This window comes from Ochotona curzoniae, unplaced genomic scaffold, assembly GCF_017591425.1.
Source record: "Ochotona curzoniae isolate NIBS_2020 unplaced genomic scaffold, NIBS_Ocur_1.0 contig_293, whole genome shotgun sequence".
Lineage (NCBI taxonomy): Eukaryota > Metazoa > Chordata > Mammalia > Lagomorpha > Ochotonidae > Ochotona > Ochotona curzoniae.
In genome coordinates, this window is record NW_024465655.1 from 22,920 (window position 1) to 46,156 (window position 23,237).

The 23,237-nt window shown below is 51.1% G+C and overlaps 1 protein-coding gene across 1 annotated transcript; it reads left to right on the forward strand.

Annotated features, from left to right (window-relative positions):
* Positions 1-2,488: 2,488 nt before the first annotated feature.
* Positions 2,489-20,897, forward strand: ZNF366 (zinc finger protein 366). Its single transcript, XM_040979045.1, has 4 exons — positions 2,489-3,832; positions 8,485-8,676; positions 16,618-16,792; positions 19,920-20,897. Exons 1-4 carry the CDS (start codon positions 2,498-2,500, stop codon positions 20,429-20,431), a joined length of 2,214 nt encoding a protein of 737 aa, XP_040834979.1. The 5' UTR covers positions 2,489-2,497; the 3' UTR covers positions 20,432-20,897.
* Positions 20,898-23,237: the final 2,340 nt, after the last annotated feature.

A 23,237-nucleotide genomic window follows, 5' to 3' on the forward strand; every position in this document is an offset into this window, starting at 1 on the left:
ATTTTTACAAACAGAGGGCAGTGCATGCATGGCACACATTGAGGTCTTCTAGGAGTTGATCTGTGTGTCTGCCGAGGACAGCCGAAGTTCTAACTGTGTTGATTTCAAAGACCTCCTGAGCAAGATGCCCAGTCCAGGCTCTGCCCATGTCCATGTAGGCTGTGTTGCATTCTGTACCCCCTAGCCTCTCCTTGTCACCCGGTTCTCCTAGACAGGGGCATTGATAACTGACCTGGTCCCCCTTGGATGTCTGTGAGGGTTGGCCAGGCTCCCTAAGACTTCACGTGGAAGGGGAGTCTTCAAGGTCTGGACAAATGTCCAGGGATAGATTTCAATGTGTATATAAACCCTTGGGTTACTGGCCTCGTCTGAGGGCACTTGGACTACTATTTTGGGAAAGGACAGATCATCACATACAGAGGAGAGAAAGAGGAGAACACCGTGCTTTCAAAGTAGGAAAGAAACTACAACCTATGTAAGTAACCTCTGCCTTTGGCGACATGATTGTGCCACTTGGGACTGAAACCCACATTATCCCCATTCAACAGCTCCTTTGCTTGACTCAGCAAAACGCAAGTGCTGACATCAGCAGCACATAAGGAACATGCTTCCCAAAACATCAAATTGAATCAATGAGCTGATTATATCAAAGCTAAAACCAAAAACACTGAGTACGGGCTATAACAATGTGAGTAAATACAACATCTTCAGTTTTAGAACTAGCCATAGCTTTTCTTTTCAAGTAGTAATTTTCCTGGATAAAATACGGGACTGATATAGATAATACATATTGTTAACCGTGCATTTTCAGGCACCTTTTAAAGAAGATTGATTGGACAGGCATGATGACAGACAGGGAGAGAAGAAGAGAAAGAGAGAGAGAGAGAGAGAGAAGAGAGGCCTTCCGTTTGCTGATTCACTTCCCAAGTGGCCGCATCAGCCCTAACAGCGTCAGGCTGAATCCACGAGCTAGGAAGTTAGTTCATCTGAGTCTCTCTTGTGGACAGCAAGAGGCCAAGTCCTTCGGACATCTGCTGCTACTTTCCCAGACACGCTAGTAGGGACCTGAACGGGCAGTGGGGCAGTGGGACTTGAACATGCACCCTGACTTGGGATGCTGGTGGCACCAGCGGCACATTCACCCACTGTGCCCCAATTCCAGGCTCCTTCAAGTACCTTCCTAACAGTGGAATACAGAAAAAGGTTAGTAAGCTCTGGCCGGTGTTCTGATGTGTCACTTTTTCATTATATCCCAAAACTAGCCCTCCAATATAAATCAGGAACGATTGCCTTTTTAATTAAATCAGCATAAAGCAGAGAGAATCAGTTTGCTTTGTATGGGCTCTGCTGTTGTTTGCCAAAGGCATTTATAGCTTGAATGGGTTTTTTTTTACTGTCCCAGGAGCCATTTTTCAAAAAGGAAGTTATCTCCAAAGGGGCTGTAAAACCAACTGTGGCGAAAATGAAATTACATAGAAGAGATTGGCTATTTTTACCTCCAATTCCATAGGATGTACTGAGCTGTGCCTAAAAGCCACTTATTTTTAGGGCTGCAACAAATTCGTGGGCGGGATCTACCACCTGCTGTAACTCCATATACCTCTGATGAGCAAACAGGCCCAATCCCACTCGAACTTAGAGGGCGTGGGTAGGAAAGACCCTCACTGGAAATGTGGAATCAGCCTGAAACTGGGCTTATGGCTCAGCCACCGCCCCCTCACCCCAGGCTCCTTCCCACACGCGCAATGGCACCAGTAGCAACATCACCAGAGATTGTCATTCATGGTAATCCCCAGAGAGGTATCGTCCTGGAGGTTGAGATCTGGGAATCTCCCCCACATCCCGGAAGTTGGCTTCAGGCTGAAGACTAGAATGTAGAGGTTGCCAGGGTGACTGTGTCACATGGAGAGGCCCACAAATGCTTGCTGTCGGCGTGCACCTGTCTGCTCAGTGCATCCGAACGGCACACCTGGCCAGAGTGAATGCTCAAAGACGAGCAGGTGGGAGTCCAGCAGGGCATGTCGTCCGCTCAGGCCACAAAAGAGAGAAGGCAGTCGCAGTGAGAACTCGTTTTCCTGTAGACAATGAGTCCGCAGACCCACGGAAACCATTTCTTGAAAGACAGAACGGCCTCTCAGGCAGGAGGCAGAGCAGGCGTGTATGTCAATTCTGGCTCCTGCCCTGAGCGGCAGCTCAGAGACTTGAGCCTGCCATTCCGTTTGTGGACCTTGGCTTCTTGAGCCTTAAATGGGACAGCGGCCAGACGGGTTCTCAGGTGTCTGCCCTGTGCCCTCAGCCTCGCTCAACTCTGGCCTGTTGTCCTGTCCCTCCACCGCAGTCACTGGGTGTGCCAGGAGACAGTAGAGAGGAATCCTGAGCAGGGCTAGGCCAGAGCAGGGTTGGGACCAAGCAAGTGCTGCTCGCCCTCAACAGGCACTGACCAGGAGCCCAGACCCTAACAGGTCTCTTTCTCTCTTCAAAGGGAAAGCCGCTAAGCATGCAGAAGGAAGTGAAGACCATCAAAGCCGAGGCCGTGCACTTCAACCTGGGCACCAAGAGGCCCCCCTCCTTTCCTCACTGCCTGCAGGCAGCAGTTTCTGCAGGGAAAACTCCTGAGAAACACCCGCCCTTCCCCGAGGCGCTGCGGGGACCCTTCTCCCAGTTTCGGTATGAGCCTTCTCCAGGGGACCTGGACGGCTTTCCCGAGGTCTTCGAAGGAGGCGGGTCTCGGAAACGCAAGAGCATGCCCACCAAGATGCCCTACCCGCATCCTACCCAGGAGGCCTCCGCGGCCCTGCGCTCGGACGAGGGCCAAGGCCAAGGCCCTCCCAGCCTCCCGCTGCTCTTCCCGCAGCCCCCACGCCCCAAGTACGACTCCCAGATGATCGACCTGTGCAACGTGGGCTTCCAGTTTTACCGCACCTTGGAGCACCTGGGCGGCAAGTCCGTCAGACAAGAACCCATCAAGCCCAGCGCCGTGTGGCCCCAGCCCGCACCTCCCGCCTTCCTGCCCGCACCCTACCCTTACTACCCCAAGGTGCACCCGGGCCTCATGTTCCCCTTCTTCGTGCCCTCCTCGTCGCCTTTCCCCTTCGGCAGGCACGCCTTCCTGCCCAAGCAGTCCCCGGAGCCGCTGGGGCCACGCAAGGCTGATCCCCCGGAGGGCGAAGAGACCAAGCAGAAGGTGGAGCGGGTGGACGTGAACGTGCAAGTGGACGAGAGCTACTACGTGGACGTGGGTGGGGCGCAGAAGCGCTGGCAGTGCCCCACCTGCGAGAAGTCCTACACCTCCAAGTACAACCTGGTGACCCACATCCTGGGCCACAGCGGCATCAAGCCGCACGCATGCACCCGCTGCGGCAAGCTCTTCAAGCAGCTCAGCCACCTGCACACGCACATGCTCACGCACCAGGGCACGCGGCCCCACAAGTGCCAGGTGTGCCACAAGGCCTTCACCCAGACCAGCCACCTCAAGCGCCACATGATGCAGCACAGCGAGGTGAAGCCGCACAACTGCCGCGTGTGCGGCCGCGGCTTCGCCTACCCCAGCGAGCTCAAGGCCCACGAGGCCAAACACGCCAGCGGGCGCGAGAACATCTGCGTGGAGTGCGGCCTCGACTTCCCCACCTTGGCCCAGCTGAAGCGCCACCTCACCACGCACCGCGGCCCCATCCAGTACAGCTGTTCCGAGTGCGACAAGACCTTCCAGTACCCGAGCCAGCTGCAGAACCACATGATGAAGCACAAGGACATCCGGCCCTACATCTGCTCCGAGTGCGGCATGGAGTTCGTGCAGCCGCACCACCTCAAGCAGCACTCGCTCACGCACAAGGTAAGGCCTGTGGGACTGCAAGGTGCAGCCTGGGGGCGGGGCTTGAGAGGGGCGTGGCTCCTGGGGGCGTGGCCTCGACTGGGCGTGGCTCCTGGGGCGTGGCCTTGATCGAGGGTGTGGTCCCCTGTGGGACTGCAAGGTGCAGCCTGGGGGCTGGGCCTTGAGAGGGGCGTGGCTCCATGGGGCGGGGCTTGAGAGGGGCGTGGACCCTGGGTGGGGCCTTGAGCAAGGGTGTGGTCCCCTGTGGGCGTGGCTCTTGAAGGCTGGGACTTGGGTGAGAGTGTGGCCCCTGTGGGTGGGGCGTGGCTGCCGGGGGCGGGACCTTGAGCGAGGGCGTGGTTCCCCACAGCCTGGGCGGGGTCACTGGAGGGCGTGGCTTTGGTGGGCGGAGCTAATGGAACGTCTACAGAGAACAGCAGAAGGGCTCTGGGCCCCAGGGCCCTCAGGTGTCGTTTCTGTTGCTGCCAGGCTGCATAACCTGAGCCCTGAGAAACTTCCTCACCTGTAAGTAGAAGCAAACAAGAGGAGGCTAGACTGTCACACAGAGCCTTTCCCCAGCTTGACATGGAGTCCAGGACAGCCTGGAACAAAACAAGCATGCAGACATTCCGAGAAGACCTGAGGAAGGATGAAGGAAACAGCTGCCTGTGCTGTTGCTTCCTAGTCCCCAAGAATCCCTAGAATGTTCTTTCCAGAAGCTTCATCCAGGAGCATGCATTGGATCTCGGCTCACTTTTGTGCCTGGATTATACCCTTGGGAGTCTTCTAGAGAATTCTCTTAAGCCCTTGGTGCTGGAACAGTGGGCACCTTGCAGTTGTGTTCTCCTTCAACAGGGGGTCTTTCTGCAGGCAGCTGTGCAGGAGTAGAGCTTGGCCAGGTCCAGGAGGGACCTGTGCTTCCAGGGTGTCGAGTTCCTGCCTAACTGGGCTCCTGTCCGGTGGTCTGTGTTACAAGAAGCATATGAAAGCAGCAAGCGTTTGGCTTGGTTTGCTCTGCCCTCGACTCATGCCCCAAGCATCTAAATTCATCATAGCTTGTAGCCAAAGCTCTGAAGTCATTGCCCCGTGGTTAAAACCAGGTTCCTCGAAGTTTATCCTTGACATCTTACCCCAGCTAAGCTGCCTGGAGTTTACTGTGAGCTTCCAAGGGGGAAGTTTTGCCCCCACTGACTGGTTAGTCTCATATCCTTGGCCTCAAGTGGTTGTCTTGGCAGGAAGGCCTTTCTTGCAAGCCAGGGTTTCTAAAACATTCTTTAATTCTGAAAGGTCAGCAGAGGACTTTTCCTGGCCAAGATAATGTTTCTGCTCTGCCGTAGCAGGTTTCATTTGTTAAGTTAGGACAAAACATGGGGCGTTTTCTAGCTCTGCCTTAGAGATGAAGTGGGTGGCTGCTTTGTGGGCTCAACATAAACAGCTCCTGCTCTACCAAAGGCACCTGTTGATGCCATCAGGGAGCATGCAGGAACCACCAGCAAGGGTACTAGACTGAACCTCAGCCACACAGGAGCCTATTGCTGATCCAAAGGCTCCTGCAGAGAAGAAAAAGCAATACAAGGTTCATCTTATCTTTCTTTTAAAGATTTTAAAGAGCTATTTATTTTTGTTGGGAAGTCAGATATACAGAGAGGAGGAGAGACAGAGAGGAAGATCTTCTGGAGCTGGTTTGAAGCAAGGAGCCAGGAACTTCTTCCAGGCCTCCCATGTGGGTGCAGGGTCCCAAGGAATTGGGCCATCCTCTACTGCTTTCCCAGGCCACAAGCAAGGGCGGTGGAGCAGCTGGGACACAAACTGGCGCTTATACAGGATCCCGTTGCCTGCAAGGCAGAGATTTAGCCACTGACTCATCACACCAGACCCACAAGCTACATCTTACAACATGCAGACTCTGGAAGGTTCTAGAAAAAGAAGCCAAAATGGGACTGATAACCCGGATTTAAAAAAAAAAAATTCATGTGAAGTGAGCAGTGGGCATGTTCGTTGAGGGAGTGGTGGGTGTTTTCGATGCTCACTGACTCTCAGCAAACCCTAAGAGCCACTCACCATTAGTGGACGAAGACACCGAGGCCCGTGGAGATTTCTCAGGGGTCTGACGCCAGCACCTGAGTCTCCAACACTCCACTGGCAAAGGCCGGCTTGTGCCTTGTCATCCTCTACCCCACCCTCGGCCTAAGCGCTCACACTGTGTTGCTCATCTTACCAGACCCCAGTACCTTCCTTTGTTGCCCCAAATAGCATCCAAGCTCCTAGTGTTTTCCCTACTGGGTCAGCCTGTGTGTGACTCGCTTGACACAAAGATTCCCTTTAGACAAAAACATTGGAAGGTTGAGTTTTCTCCTTGATCCCAGAACAACTAAGCCCCCCAAAAAATCTTGAGTGAGGAAAGATACTCAAGTACATTTTGAAATTCATGAAGAAACTACTTCTCATTCACTGATTTCATCATTTCTCACTCGCTGCTTTAATATGCAACACATTTTAAAAATTCATCTTCTCAAGGAGAGTACTCTAATTTGTAAAGGAAGCTGAGTCGGTGATCTGTTTATTAGTATAAATCCATCCTTGCCTGCAGCCCTCTAGACTAGAGACTTTGAGCTGGAAAGAATCCCAGAGTTTGCACCACCCAGCCCTTCATCTTAAGAAGAGAAATTTTCACTAGGAAAGGACGCTGGAGTTATCAAAAGTTTAGCAGCCAGTAAATGAGGAGCGGTACTTTCTTGGTGTGCTCCAAATTAAAGAACTGAAAGTGTGGGTGGTCCAGAACTGAGCTTGAGGTGGCCAGCACTGTGGTGCAGTAGTTAGAGCACTAGCAGCCCTGCTTCTAATCCAGCTTCCTGCTCGTGTGCCTGGGAATGCCTTAGAAGACATCCCAAGTGCTTGCCACCCATGCAGGAGACCAAGATGGCATTCCTGTCTCCTGATCTCCTGGCATCAGCTTAACACGGCCTTAGATGTTCTGGCTATTTGGACAAGAAATAAATCCAGAAAGAGAGAGAGAGAGAGAGAGAGAGAGAGAGAGAGAGAGAATTGAGCTTGAAGGACATGAGTCTGGCTTACCACTTATGTTGCTGGTTGGTACATTGTAACCTGTATTGGAGTGGGTAGATTTGAGCCACTGGTTTTGGCCCCCCATTTATAGCTTCTTGCTAATGTAGACCCTGAAAAGCTGCAGGCAATAATGGCTCAAGTAGTTGGGTTCCTAGCACCAAGAGGAAGAACCAGATTGAGGCCCCTTCTCACTGGCTTTAACTCAACTTAGTTCCAGACACGTGAGGACTGAACCAGCAAATGGAAACACTTTTCTGCTGAGACAGAGAGGGAGGTTGGGGAGAGAGAAAAAGAGAGGGAGAGAGTGAAAGAGAAGGAACTGAATTTGGAATTTGGAATCCTTTCCTCCACAGGCCACCAAGGAGCCCAGGCCAGATGGATTTTGCCATGTTAACTAGGTGACTTGTTCTAGTCTTCTAATAACCTTCACTTCAGTGCCATGGTTCTCCAACTTTTCCTTCCCCTAAGTTGCTCTGGGACAAGGCCTCTTGCAAAGAGACTTTCATGGAAGCAATGATGGCTAGGCTCAATGAGCTCTTGTTCTACCCAAGCCGGAAGAGTCACAGTAGCTGCAGTGTGCAAGCATTTCTCCATCACGAGCAAGAATGCTGGAGCAATCTCTTGCTCTGTTTGCTCATTCATAAATCCATCCCTGCAACATTCCTGTATTCCTGTGCACAAAGCATTTGGCTCCAGCTCCCTATCCCACACAGCTCATTTTGACCTGAGAGAACCTTACAGACTAAGTGGAGAGGGTGATTACCAAGTGGGAATTGATTGAAGTGCAGTGTGAGTTTTCCTTCTGGGGATTTTCAAGTCCACTAAGGAGAAATCAGGAGGATGCTGGCTCTCAGATGGGAAACGATAACATCAGCTTAGAAGACTTAATTTTTTTTTCATGACCATGAAAGCTGGATTATAGACTCATTTCGCCTATCATTCCAGAATGCTCTTATCCAAATCCTATTAATCCCCCAAAACTGGTACTGTTGAATTAACCCCAACAGCAGCAGGAACAAAACAGTGAGAGCTGCCTTTTTCTGCTGCAGTCCGGATAGTTGATGGCTGGCAGCAGAAATGAATGATTATGAAATCAGCACTCTTTATGACAATAGTTTTCAGGGACTGGCATCGTGGCATAGTGGGTAAAGCCATAGATCACAGGCATCTCGTGTAGGGACTGGTTCTAGTTCCAGCTGCTCTACTTCCATTCCAAATCTCTTGCCAATGGCCTGGGAAATGCATCAAAAAATGGCCTGGATGTGTGGGCCCCTGCTACCCACGTGGGAGACCAGATGAAGCTCTCATCTCCTGGCATTGGCTATTGCAGCCATTTGGGAAGTGAACCAAGGAAGGAAGATTCTCTCTCTCTCTCTCTCTCTCTCTCTCTCTCTCTCTCTCTCTCCATCTCTCCTTCTCTCTGTAACTCTAACTTTAAATTAAAAAGGAAATAGTGATCCCACAACATGAGAGCTACTTCCTTTGGCAGTCCCTTCTACATCAGCTCCACATGGGCTCACCTGACAGGGAGATGACTGCGAGGTGTGGTAGCCCCAAGGCTGCATGGCCGGCCAGCCACCACTCTTTGGGATCTTGCCTCCCTGCAGGGCGTGAAGGAACACAAGTGTGGAATCTGCGGGCGGGAGTTCACGCTGCTGGCCAACATGAAGAGACACGTGCTGATACACACCAACATCCGTGCCTACCAGTGCCACCTCTGCTACAAGAGCTTCGTGCAGAAGCAGACCCTCAAAGCACACATGATTGTCCACTCAGATGTGAAGCCGTTCAAGTGCAAGGTAGGCAGAGGGTCCTGGGAGGAGGGAAGCAGGGGGCACTGGAAGGGCTCTGCCAATGCCTGCCAAGGCTTCCCGGGGAACTCCAACTCCATCACATTCGTGGAGCTCCTGAGACTCAGAGTGGGTTGATGGCCAGCTTCAAGTACCACCTGCCACTCCATCCCTCTTTCCAGCCCACTGAGGTTTCCATGGACTCTGGGGTGGTCTTTTTGCTTCTACCTCCAGTGCCCTGGGGTACAGGCAGGCAGGAGGGGTGGAAGACAAACCTGGGGAGTGAGGTTGAGAAGGCATAAACATGCCATGGCCCACAGGGATACCAGCTACCACCTTCTTCCTCTCCAAGGCACAGAGTAGAACAAAGGAGTCAGGAAACTTTTAGAACACCCCTCTCCTGACTTTTGGACTGAGGGAATCATTTGAGGGGCGACCTTCCGGGACAGATAACTGGGTCCTGGGGAACCTCAGTAGTGCTCTATCAGACTGAGGGTTGCCAGTGAGCTTGGGGATATCGGGGGCTCTGTGTTTACCCTTCAGCATCTTTGTTAGAAGTCAGCATTGGATGGACCGGGTTGGATATTCATTTCAGCAACTTGGAAAACGCACGTTCTCTGAGAGCAGAAGTACTGTGTCACTCAGACACTCAAGAGACACTGACAGACACTAGTGTCCCCAGGCCAGCCCCATCCAGCCCCATTAGTGTTTCCTTTCTCCACTTCCAACATGGGTGGTGGGAGGTGGCCTCTGGCTCCCAATTGGCCACCAGATTCAAGGAACGTCCTGGAAGTGCCATCCTGGTCGTGAATAGAGTCAGCATGAGCATTGCCATGCTCAGACACGGGCTGCACAGAGCTCCCCGTGTCCAGCCTAGCGTAAAGGAACCCCCCATGAAGCTGCCTTCTTTCCTGTGCTGGCACCTCCTGGCCGAGGTGAGGGGTCACACACCAGAGCTTCCCTCGACCTGCGTGGGCATTGTCTGGAGGAGGGACAAGGAGGCTTCTCCCTACAGCCCTTTTCCTGCCACCCACTTCTGTTTCCCTTCCTTTTCTTCAAGTTTCCAGTGGTTTGAAAGTCAATTTATGTTCATGTAGAGTCAGTGAAGCTAGAGGGGTGAGGAAGGGGCGTGCAGGATGAACTCCATCATGTTTAGGATCCAGTGCAACGTAGAGATGTGTCCATGCAAGGTTTCTTGTCTGAAGGTCAGTACAAGGCAAAGAAATCAGAGCCTTAAGCTAAAGTCAGGGCTCTTCTGAGCAGGGTCCTGTGCCGCACACCCAGGACTCCACCCTAGAGGCATGAACTTACGGAATCCACACATCACCCCTCCTCTCTCTAGAGACACCTCTTTGATTTTCTCCCCCATTGGCTCCGAATCCCCAAGGGCTTCACATTTAGCGTGGTCTCTGCCCAGGGTCCAAAGATGAACCATAGAGTTATCTACTTAGGAAGGGGGCATTAGCATAATCATGATCCTTAAAAGTCCACACTTGTTTGGTCTAGTTATCTTCCTCCCCAACTTCATCCATTTCAGGGTCCTGCATGTCAAGAGTATAAACAAGTTAAGAAAAAGTGACCCTGAAATGGAGGGATGTGTCAGGTGCTGGAGCCAACACAGGTAGTATAGGAGTTGGGACCACAGGATCAGTTTTGCCTCTTGCCCTCCGAGGCAGGGAAGATCGCCTGCACCAGGAGGATCTTCTCTGGGACCAGTACTCAGAAGCTTGCCCAGCACAGAGCCAGCGAGCCTTGTGATGCTGTGTACCAGCTTAACAGGATGTTTAAGGCCTACCTTCTTGAACGTGGCCCCCTCCTCTTCCACCACCATGATGAGGCACCACATACACTTCAGAAACTCCAGCTGAAGGGTTAATCAGGTCCTGAAAGCTTGAGCCACACCACCAGATTCTATCATGGAATGATGCATGGGTTACACTAACAGGAGAGAATGGGTCTGGCATCAGTATTGGACTGGTCAGTCGCGAAAGCTACTTCTTCCTGTTGGGTGAGTGCATACTCTCAGGAGACCACACTGGGATTAGCACATCACCTAGTGAGTATTACATATTCTTAGACAAAAAGAGTCAGCCACTAAATTTAGGACATTGTTGTTTTTTTTTTTTTTTTTTTTTTTTGGTTGGGCAGCCCTTCTCCATTCTCAGCCATTTCTGAGACAGGAATAGGTGTCAGCCATGGTGATTCAGGCTTTTGTCTTTTGGAAGGTTCCAGAAGCACAATGCCCTGTTCTTCCTAACCCTGTTCCCATCCCCCTGTGAAGTGTCACTCTGTCTTTCTATGCCATCTGCCACCATTCCTCCTGAGCCTGCCTGGCTCTACAGATTGTACAGAACAAAGCCCCTGTGTTTGTTGACTGCTTCCTGAGCCCCCTGGGGTGTGGACCCTCAGGACACTCGTATGGACCCTGCTCTGCCTCCTTGTTGCGCTGGATCTTGGGAATAGGATCCCCGCTTTGGGAGTAGCTGTTAGGAGAGGGATGGAAATCATATCCTGGCTGCTGCGTGGTCACAGTCATCCAAGACACGCGGCTCCTGGCTGCCTGGCAAGACGATGGTGGAGAACAGCCCCCACACAACCGAACTTGACCTTTACCGTGGTAACAGGGAAGAGTTACTCTGAATGACAGTCCTGGAAAGAAGAGTCAGCCACAACCCCCAAAACTCACTATATCTTGTTTAGCCAAAAACTCCCACCAAGGCAGAGTGTTTCAGTAACAGATTCTGATTGCTTGAGAGTCTCGTCGTGAAGCAATCTGCTTCACTTAAGTCCTTCCTCCTGTTGCAGCATGGCCCTGCGCCCCGCTCTCCCTAGGATTAGGGATTAGCTGGAAACAGCAAGATGGGAAATTAGAGGGCAGGAAAAGCTTTCATTCTCTTACATATATATTACACACACTCACATGCACATATATATATGAATGACTGCCTTTGGGGCTCTGCTTCTACACTCCGCCATGCGGAGCCAGCTGGAGTTTGTCCAGAGTCCTGCACTGAGTTCCAGAGACCTGCTTCCCAGACTGGGTGCAAATGCGCATGCGAGAGAGGGCTGCAGGGCTGCTCTCCTGGTAGGGGCCACAGCCACTCCCAGCCCAGAGCCAGCTGCCGTCTTTGGGAAACCTGTCCAGGAAAAGCAGCCATCCAGAATTTCCGGGACAAACTCTCTTTGGAGATGGGTGAAACCGGGAGCTGCCTAAGTTGTGAATCATTGGGGTCATCGGCAGCCTCCTGGGCAGCAAAGGGCATAGTTGTTGGCAGAGGGACCAGCCCAGGCTCCGCCCCCTGCCCCCATTCTGCTCCCTCAAGCTCCTGACACTGCAAAAGGGCAGAGACCAGATGGGGGAGCCTTGCAGGGGTCCTGGAGCTGGGGCGGGGTGGCGGGACAGGCTTTCTGGGCTGGCATGGAGGGGGTTAAGGCGGTGACCAGATAGGCGCCTTCTGGCAGCAAAGCAGCCCTGGGCAGAAGGAAGGATATAGCTGAGCACGCTGCCTGCTGAACAATGCTTCGCCTGTCCCCAGGGGCCCGCCTGCAAATAGATTTCATCTTGCTTTCTCTTGTACTTTTCAGAGCTTCCTGTTTTCTCACGGTCCTTTTGGACAGTTGACAGTCTTTTCTGCTTCCCTCCCTCTTTCTCGCTTGGAGGGAAGGAACACCCTTCTTATGATGAGAGGGGAAGGGAAGGGGGCAGGGGAGAATGCAAGGGAAGGCAAGCAGAGCCGGCCTGCCCTCTGGCGCTGCAGGGCGCAGTTCTTTAACCTTTCCTGGCAAGAGAGGAAAACGCAGGCTTCCCAGGGCATCTCACTTTTGAAGCTCCCATCGGCCACTGGAGGCCAGACCGGGGGCTGCTGCTGCTGCTGCTGCGTGGCTTCACCCAATGCTGTCTTCATTCTGCTGCTGCTGCTGGCTGGCTGGTAGTGTTTGTCAAACTCAGAAAGAGCCCGAGGTGCCCTCAGGCCATGTGCCAGGGATGAGAAGGTGTTGGGAAACCAGAACAGGAGGCCTGGGGCCCAACAGAGCAGCCTGCAGCTGCTTCAAGGGCAAACTGTGCAGGAAGCCAGCTGTGCACCTTCTCCAGGTCTGCAAGCTAGAATGGAGCTTCCCTTCCCACCTGCAGTGCAGGGTTGCCATTCTGTTGGGCCTCAGGTAACCCTGCAAGCATTTACTCAGACAATTCCTCATTGGCTTCTTTCTCGAATGCTCCATCCAAACAATTTGATTTAGGAGGATAGCAAGCAGTCTCATCTTCAGGCATCTGTTCCAGGAATGAGAATGAACCTACTGCACACAGAATAATGGAAGACATAAGAACTCGGGTTTGTGAAGTGTTTACTATTTGCCAAGCCTTTTCTACAAAATCTCTCATTGGATCCTCCCACACCAGCCTTCCTGAGAAACTGCCATTATGAAGGATGGTTTAGGGAACAGAAAATGGCGTCTGAACTTGGTCTCTCTGTGTTTTGTCTCCTTCTCTACCATCTCAAAGCCTAACAGGTCCTATGACACCCTTCTCAAGGGCAGTTGGAAATACTTGCTGCTCTTTTTTATTCAATGCGGAGGTTTGCCTCTCTCTTAGCAGTAGATAGATCTAGCCTTGGAGACACTCCGAGGGTGTCCCTTAGAGAGACTGAGATTACAGACCGGGAACACAATTGGTGTGACCACCTGCCAGGGAAATTCAGTGTCCTCACCATCCCAGGGTCTTCCTGTACCAATCCTACCCCAATTTGGTCTTTGCAGATGTAGTGGGAGATGATTCAGCACTTCCTGCCTCAGTGGGCACCTAGCTGTGTGGCATGATATGAAGGAACTCTTGACTCCAATGGGTGCCTTCTCAACATCTTAGAGCACAGCTGGTGTTCCCAACCGACCTTCTACCTCCAGTCTAACACTCCTCCCCTCCTGCAGTCATGCTTTTGGGAGAACGCATCTCAAACTCCACTCAGGGGTGCTGCCATCAACTGACCCCCATCTGCTTGCTGTGGCCCCTCTTCAGGCACTTCAGTGCTCTTCAGTGTGGCTGAGAGCACTTGCTCTGGCTCCCACAGGCTTGGAATTACCTGTACCCCTGTATGTTGTCATGAAAGGCGATCTTCTGAGAACGATGATGCTGACATGCATTCTGCATAGGGAGACTGGGCTCTGTGGAAGCTGGTGGGGGAAGCCAGGTGTCTACCACCAGAATGGGGATGGAACCAGCTGCTTCAGATTCCAAGCTCCATTTAATGGCCCCATCCTTCTGCCACCACGGGTTTTCGTTTGTAAGCTAATGCTTTCTTGTTTGATTAATGAAAGAGGAAGGCTCACCAAGGAAATAGAATTTTGCACAATGAATGATATTTTCATGGCTTGTTTGCTATTCCCCTAGCCAGACACTTAGGTATTCAGTAGAATATGATGCAGCCCTCGTGCTCAATACAGAGCTTGGCTACAAAGAACCGGAAGGCAAGCCTTTCTACCGGAGACTCCTTTGGGACACGATTTGAGCACATGCCTCTGTGTATGGAGGTGGTGGTGGCAGATGATGGATGGGACCTGGGCCAGGTGACTTGCCAGGCATACATGGACCCGAGTTCCAGCAGGTAGGGCAATAATAGGCAGTTAGTCATTGTCACCACAGTTGCCTATTCTGTAAGATGGAGCGAAGTATCTACAAATATGTGATGAGAAGACTTTATCCATGCAGCCAAGTGAAGACCAAAGGCCCTCTGCCCAGACTTCCCTTGCAGAGCTCTCTCTGACTAGTCCAGCTATCGATACGTCATCGTAACCAGAGAGGAGGTGCTGTCAGTGTGGTAGCTGAGTGCACGAGCCATGCAACCCTTCCATCCAATGACCTCTGTCTGCACTGTGGAACCTTGAGAACCCACTCATGCCTGGCCTAGGGCAGTCCCCTTTGTGGCTCCTCCATCATGGTATGCCTACAGGGACTTTGCTTCCTGCTCCTAGTTCTTCTGTTGCCACTCAGCAGGTGCTTACCACTATATGTTCTGTTCTGCTGGGGTCCTAGCGGGCAAGGGGCAGGCAGAGCTGCGATAGATGCTGAGATCTGCTTGTGCAAACAGATCTGAGGCAAGCGCTGTCAGCAGTCCTGCCCCGAATCAGCATCTGCAACATGTGCATGGACTCCATTAGCCAGGATCCTTCCAGCACCCCAAGTGAGGTGCACTCTTTCTAGAAATAACCCATGGGGAAGATTCTGTAGAATCGGTACACTCAAAGCTGTTTGTCCAACCATGTTGTAGTGAGTAAAGCAAGAAACAGAATGTTTACATGTGTGTAGACCTGAACCACAGAATAAGTTAGCAATGAATACATTATCTTTGCAGGATAAAAGAGGCATCCAGTTCACACTTCACTTGCCCCGAGGAAGGTGGAATTAGGCTAACTCCCTCAGCCTTTTCTCATCTGAGTCAGTCACCATTGTCAAATGAATATGGGGTATAGTTACTCTAAATGCTGAGCTCAGAACAACCAGACACCAAATTCATTTTTACTAGGAAGGAAGCCAAGTGGAAAAAAGTACTTAAAATCCCCAAAGATGAATCACTCAAAAATACAGAACCAGCCGTTCATTGTCCATCTGTCGCTCAGCCTGTGGCCAATGTGTAATTGCAGGCTACTTCCTCTTGCCACCCAGCCGACCTGCAGGCTCATCTCCTAGAGACACCATCTGCAAGGTCTGCTCGTACTCCCAAGGCCACTTTAGTGCTCTCCTCCCATGGCCACCTGAAGCAAATGCTGGCCTCATGAATAACAACTCAATCCAAAATCCTCAACGTTGGCCTTGAGGCTATAGCTCAGTGGGACAGGAAGATGGCTGCAAGCCTTGGAGGAGCCTGTACCCCAAGTCCTATAACCAAAGCTGCTATTCTTTGCATCAGCACAATGACCTCTAAGGGGGCAGGAGGGGGGGAGAGAATGCCCCTCCCTGAGTGCGCCAGGTCAAACACAGACATGAAATCCATTTGTACCTTTCTCATAGCAAGGAAGCCGAGGAGCTCTCCAGCCCCTGCTGTAATGCAACCTTTGGAACCTTGCTTTCAAGCACCCCCAAAACAGCTGTCCCTGTGTCTGCCTCCACATGGACTCGTCCCTGCAAAGGAATTGGGGACACCTGCTGAACGTTGAAGGAAACAGGGAGAAATGATTAAAAAGATGCTGATGACAACACATCTGCTTTTTGCCCCTCTGAGATGATATTCCCAACCAGTTCCTACTTCTAGGCACAGCCACATGCCTCTCTGAGGTGTCTTTTTGTTCCTTTTTAACTTTGAAATCCATCCCCCAGTTAGCATGTCAGAAGATCAGAAACATACTGAAACATACTGCTTAGTACCATGAACAGGGCTTCTTAACGTAGGGCACCGTCTGGCACAGTAGTTGGCCCTATAGCTTGTGGTGTGAAATGGTTTGAATTTGTTACCCCCAGCTGCAGCATCCAGTAGTGTGCAGCTAAATCCAAGTGATTTAAGTCCTCAGTGTGCCCATTTATAAAATGATAACAGCCTCCAGCTCTTGGGATTAATGTGAGGATCCGATAAGGCGTTCGATGGCAGACTCAGGACAATGCCTCCCATACTACAAATGTACCATAAATATCAAGTGCATAATGTATCCCTAATGTCAAGGTGAAACACAGTTCGACCAAGTGCTTCTATGACCAGTTGCTTTCTTTTCCCAAAGGTTGTGTCCAAAAAGAGATTTACAACTTTTGTGATTTGACATTAAGTTTAAAGATCCCTGAACACAAGGGTCATACATCTTTACCTGCTCCATCTCTGCCCTTCTGGATTTCATGGGTTCTGTTGCCTGGGAAAAGATTTAAAATGCTAACAGCAAACACAGGAGAAGCCCCTAGGGGCCATGGCACATCCATCCTCCATGGGTACTGATGTGAATAACCTGTGCTTTCTCCATCTCTGGCTCTGACAGCTGTGTGGGAAGGAATTCAACCGCATGCACAACCTGATGGGCCACATGCACCTGCACTCGGACAGCAAGCCCTTCAAGTGCCTATATTGCCCAAGCAAGTTCACCTTGAAGGGGAACCTGACCCGCCACATGAAGGTCAAGCACGGAGTCATGGAACGGGGCCTTCACTCTCAAGGTAACCACCCTTCCAGGAAGCTCCTCATTGACGAGCCCACAGGGCACCATGTGGGGGTTGTGCAAGGTATGACCGCAAGACTTCTTCTTGAGCAGACTGTTCTTGTCCAGGAAGAAAGTGCAATGTTCAAGATCTCAAGAGGGCAGCAGGAGCAGCTTATGCCACTCAAAGTTCATAATGCTGCTCTCTGAGGGACACAAGTGAAGGAATTCTGGAGTCAAGTGGAATGCCATGACATTGCGAGTCCGCCCTGTGTTTGGTTTCTGTGCTCTGGGCACTGCATTAGGTGCGAAAGGAATTTCTATTATCTGTAGTTTACACAAAGAAGGACTCCAAGAGGTTCTTATGTCCCAAGCCACTCAAATAAAGAGTGGCGGAGTCCAGACCTGGACTCGACCTTTCTGAGTATACAGCCTTCATTACATCCACTTCACTAGGTTGGTGATTTTTCTCACCTTTAAGAATACTCAACAGATGTGCAAACTATGTTAGCAATAGAAGTGGAGGCTTTTTCTGCCCCACGCTGGGCCTTTTATTTATTTTTTTTTAACTTGAGATGAGCTGAGGAATCTCTCTGCAGAATACATCCCTGGCTCTGAGTTCTAACAGAACTAATGCAAAGCTCTGGCCTGCTTGGTTCCCTGCAGCCCCAGAGCCCTTAGTGGTGAGGAGTGTACGCTCTGGGTGTGCTAAATTCATTGGGACTGCCCCTTAGTCATCTTCTCAGGCAACCTTTCCATGAACAGGCAACTACATACACATCTGGCCAACACAGTGAGCTGTGTGAATGTCTGAGACAAAAGGAATGAGGCCCAGGTGGAAGGGAGAGAGGACAGTCTCCCACACCATTTGCAAAATCACAGTAACTGACGTCGGATCACTGGTAGGACTGAAGCCCGAAGTCAGACGTGTCAGGGATGTTATTGCTCACCCCTAAAATGCACGCCAGAGATTATGCTATCCTCAGTTCATATAAAAGGACCAAGGCCTATAAGTGCTTATAAACTCTTCAAGATCAAGTGAGATTCTGACTTCAGAATTTGTGGATAGAGTCTGGGCTCCTACCCTACGTGAAAGTTTAGGGTTCTTCATGCCTGCCCACACTGAGAGGTAGTTGGAAAGACAGGTGCACAGCTCATGGAGCTCCCTGAATTATGGTAACTTCTAAGTGATGAAATCCAGCTGGAGTTTGGGCAAAACCTTAAAATAATCTGTTTCTTTTTTTAAGAGATTTTTTTTTTTTTGCCTTGACAATTTTTTTTCCCCTGAATTAGCTGCTGAATCTATAATGGCCTGAATACAGCCAGGATTTTGTTTGTTTGCTTGTTTGCAAGGCAGAGTTAGAGAGAGGGAGACATAGAACAAGAGAGATAGAGAAGCGACAGAAAGAGATCTTCCACCCACTGGTTCACTCCCCAAATACCTACAATGATTTGGGATGAGCTAGGTCAAAGCCAGGAGCCAGAAGCTTATCCTGGGTCCCCCACATGAGTTCAGAATCCCAAGGACTTGGACCGTTCTCTATCTTCCTAGATATATTAGCAGGGAGCTGAATCAGAAGAGGAAGAGCAGGGATTCAAACCAGCACCCATGTGGGATGGCAATGTTGCAGGCTGTGACTTAACTCGGCATCCCATGGGCTGAATTCTTCCAGAAGCTAAAGTTTGATTGTTGGGGTAGGGAGTATACAAGGCAGTTAGTCTTCCATGTAAAAACCTGACCTGGGGGTGGGCTCGGGTGCAGCAGTTAGGATCACTGCTGGGTACCCCATTCCATATTAGAAATGTGGTACTGCTTCCAACCTGCCTCATGATGATGCACACGCTGGGAGCCAGCAGGTGGTGAATCAAACACTTCCATTTCTGCCACCCTTCTGGTAGACCCAGATTAAATTCCAGGCTATTGTGGGTATTTAGGGAATGAACTGGTAGATGGAGGATCTTGCTATCTGTTCCTTTCCAATAAAAGAAACTAAATTGGGGTGGGGAGGGGGAGAGAAAGTATTAAAACATAAACAAAAACAAAGCCTGACCTGGTCACCATGGCTTTGCCCTTCCCTGTGGTACTCAGGCCCGAAAAGGCGCCTAACAACGCTGAGCCCAGAAACACAGACATCATTCACACGTCGCAAGGCCGCTTGGAACCCTTGAACTTGCCTCATCAGCTTGCAGCAGTTATAGTGTTGGTGCCACATTAGAGGGGCCTGTGTCTGAGCCCCCAAGACAGGACACGGGACGTCCTCTTTGGGGGACGCAGGGTCAAGGTCATAGGATGGTCTTCTCAGCCCTGTATGAAATCTGTTTTTTTCCAACATGAAAACACCTTGATTATCGCTCTATTTGCTTTTATTGTAAAATATGCTCCTGTGGGGGAAAAAATTCGAAATACATGAAAAGTGAAAAGAAAATATGCAAACTGCTTCATAACGCATCAGTTCTGAGGTTTGGCATACGTTCTCGACATTTTGAGGAAATGAGTAGAAAGAACTGGATTGCATCACAAATACATTTTTAAAACCTATAGTATGTAGAGAATGCCTTTTTAACGTATGGTCCCTAGAATTCCACATCAGCCACCCATAGTTCACAGGGTGGATGTACCATTGTTTATTTAACCAGACACAAAAATCGCTTTCAGTCTCACTATCACACAGTCTCACTGAGCACACTTGCAGGGATGGTGTACTCCTGTCTACTTGTGTTCCAGGTTCGCATTTTCGGTAGCATCCTTGCTGAGTCAAACCTTAGGCCTGAAGCTTCTGTTCCATGTTGCCAAGTTCATCTCAAAGCCATATGGATGCTCTCAGTGACAAGCCCCACATGCCCACATCTTACTGGGAATTATGTTGTTGGGTGGGTTTTTTTTTTTAAGATTTATTTTATTTTATTTTAGTAAAGCAAAGTTATAGAGGAAAGGGGGAACAGATGGGGAGAGATCTTCCACGAACTGGTTTGCTCCCTAAATGGGACAGGGACCAAGCACTTGGCTCAATCCCTGCTGCTTTGCCCAGGCACCTCAGCAGGGAGTTGCATAGTAAGTGGTGCCCATGCGGGATGCGGGCATTGCTTGCAGCGGCTTGACCCTGCTCCATCTCACGCCTCACTTCTGCCTCTATCTGCTCTGGCAGGTTTGGGAAGGGGGCGGATCGCCCTGGCGCAGACAGCAGGCGTCCTGCGGGGTCTGGAGCAGGAAGAGCCCTTCGACCTCTCTCAGAAGCGCGAAGCCAAGGATCTCACCTTCCAAGCGGACCGGGACAGCGCGCGGGTCAGCCCCTGCCACGAGGACGAAGACAATGACCCGGGCTACGAGGTGGAGTCTCCCAGCCCAAGCCTGGAACCCCCGAGCCCGGCACGCAGCGCCACCCACGATCCGCAGGCAGAGGCTGAGCTGGCCCCGGAGGTTCCAGGGGAGGTGGACGAGGCAGACGCGGCGGACGAGCCCCAGAAGGAAGCAGAGGCCAACAGCAAGGTGCTGCCCGGGGCTCAGCACCCGGCACACAGTCTCCGCCTGTGTGCGTTCCCCAGCCCCCAGCGTGGCTCCTCTTTCTCTGAGTACTTGTACTTCAAGCACCGAGATGAGAGCTTGAAAGAACTACTGGAGAGGAAGATAGAAAAACAAACAGTGCTTTTAGGGATCTAAGTGGACGACTTTAACAATGCACTGGGGAGCTGGGACCCTACTAATTGTGCAGGCACCCTCCCCGAGGTTTGGGTAGGCACCGCACTATAACAAACTGTGCATTGCTAGGGATCCCCCCGCCTTCCCCCATCCAGGGTGCTTTCCAAAATCCCATGACCCTAACTAACACGCAGTACGTGGACAGTTTCTAGTCACGGGACCATGGTGCTTAATGTGCTACCTTAGCAATAACTGTAGTTGGATTTGTGAACATTAGATTTTTTTTTCCCAGGCAGTCAAGAGTAGTAGCTGTATATTTCAAAATCGCCTTTATGATATTATCAGAAATGCCAGAGGTAAGACAGGAGGGTGAGCTATGCAAGATGTTCTCAGCTAGTGGCTGCAGGTGCGCGTGGAGCCAGCTCCGCAGAAGTTGCATCCTTTCTCCAACATGGACGTGGGCAATATTTACACCCCTGCCTGGTCTGTCTCATTTGGCTTCAGCTGCCTGGGTCAGAGACTGGGCAGTTGGAGCATTTTTAGGGGAAGCTGCAAGGCACAGGGGTCTCGGCTCTTCCTACAAGAGCCAGGTTCTCCTTCCTCCTGCTGCCCCACAACCCCCACATTGCGCCCCCCGCTTTCTTCCCAGCAGCTGCAGGGACAATTGTCACCGCTGAGCCAGCCGAGCTGCTGGGTGGAAGAACTCTCCTTGGAACTGCTGTGACTTCTCTTGGGTCTTAAAGTTATCCACACCTGCTCATGCTGTGTTCTCAGGGCTGTCGACAGAGCAGAGACACCCAGGCCTTAGCCCCTGAGAGTCCCACTGAGTCGCTGTGGAGAGGAACCTGCACTGTTTGCAGAATCCTCATTGGTCCATGCTGGTTCCGCTGTGCCACCGCCGGGATGGCGGCCGGGATTGGGACATTTAACCATGAACCGAGGCTTCCAGGCAAAGCTCCAGGAGAAGGCATCACCACACCTCTTCCCGGAGCAGACGAACCCATCGCCACCTGAAGGTTTCTCACCTGCCACGTGGGAGCCTGCAAGGGGGGGACACACACAGCCCCGGTCCAGCAGGCATTGTGTTTTGTAGGAAGTAATGCCTGTGTGATTCATGGTTGCTGGTCACATTGGGTGGCCAGCACTGGTGCATGGCCCTGGTTCCGTGAATGAGGCTGACAATGATGGGGGAGGAGGGATAGTGTAGGCCTGGCTAAGGATGGCTGACTTTTGGTGACGACCCTGGGAAGCACTATGTCAGTGTTGGGGGGAAGTGCCTCTTGGTGGGGAGTTCCAGCTCTGACTTGTAGATTAGGTACCTCTTAGTCCCTGGCTTTCTCCCTTCTGCAGTTTCCCAGACTCTTCAGAGGAACTGGTCCTTCTCCAGTTTCCTGGAGGCTACCTTGTTCTACCCCAACCAGCTTCACTCACTTCCAGCACTCACACGTATGCTTGGAGTGAAGGGATGCCATTATTGTCACCTGCATCTCCTGTCCTTCCCTAAGCACCTTCCCTCAGTTCCCATCTCAATCCCATTCATATCCCCTTAAAAAGCACTGGAGCTGCCAGGCTTCCTACAACCACCCAGGTCCAGAGGCCAGAGCACTTGCTTTAAAAAAAGGCAGTGAAGCAAGCTTGTCATTCTGCAGTGACAAGCACAGCTTGGCCAAGAACCTCTTCCAAGTCCTCCAAGGTTCAGTTCCCTTGCTAGTCACTACTTTGCAAGCTTTTTAAAATCACAAACCCTTTGATACAAGAACCTGGAGCCATCGGTTCACTCTTTATGGCCCTGTCTCATGGCTTTGTCACTTCTCAGAGTCCCTTCACTGTGGAACATAGCCCTGTTGGGGCACCCAGTGGTATCGCCCAGGAAGCTGGCAGGGTGATCTGTGAGACTGCCAGCTCTTAGGGACCTGCTACTTCTTTCTTCATTTAAATGTTGCATGTTGAGGACCTACTGTGTGCTGCACCTGACCACTTGTGCGGCACTCTTCCGACTTGTTGTGGATATGTCGAACTGGAAAATCTAGAGAGCTGACTTCTAGCTCTTTCCAACCAAACCCAATCTGTGGGGATGGGTGAGCAAGCAAGGAATGCTGGGAAAGTGAGTGTACCATCTGGAATGTGGGCTGCGAGTTGTGCTGCTTGGGACCAGCAGCCCTGAGAGCTCCCATAGAGCTGCTGGTGGGGACAGATGCCCAGCCCCTGTGTCCACTCAGGGGGCCCCAGCTCTGTCTTAGGTCATTGCAGTAGATTTTTACTGAAAGAGCAAAGCAAAATCTGGCAAGAGCAATACAGGTATTAGGCAGTGCAATGTTCTGAGGTCTATGTATTAGGTTCTGATTTGAGTAGAAGAGATATGGTTATGTGTTAACTGATGGCTGATGCAACGGTGATCACTTGAAAATCAAGACTGACTGGGTGTGCTTGTTGTCGAGGGATCCCCATCTTGTTCTGTTGGCAGCATTCCTGGTTTGCACTCATTGTCCCAAAATCTCATCTCAGTTCTGGAAACTATCCCAGTTTTGGGTGATCAGGAACAAGGACTTAAACGTAAAACAAAGGAAACAATTGGACCACCTAACCCCACGAGATGACTCCCCGGGGGCAGGCTTGAAGAAGAGTCCTCTGAGGCCATCCAAAGGGATTGGCACTTGAAGGGCAGGCCAGCCTGGCATTGACTACATGGTGACACTCTGAAAATAGGTCACTTCCAAATACTTTCCAGACTTCTGACCACTGCTGCTTTGAACAGATCAACAAACCAGCCAAGTGGCAGATTTTTTTTTCTGTTATCCTTTTCATTCAGGCCTATGCTTGCCGCCCT

Coding starts and splice junctions, on each gene's coding strand:
- ZNF366 (XM_040979045.1), top strand. CDS start 2,498: ATGCAGAAGGAAGTGAAGACCATCAAAGCCGAGGCCGTGCACTTCAAC. Junction 3,833..8,484: donor AGCACTCGCTCACGCACAAG/GTAAGGCCTGTG, acceptor GCCTCCCTGCAG/GGCGTGAAGGAACACAAGTG. Junction 8,677..16,617: donor TGAAGCCGTTCAAGTGCAAG/GTAGGCAGAGGG, acceptor TGGCTCTGACAG/CTGTGTGGGAAGGAATTCAA.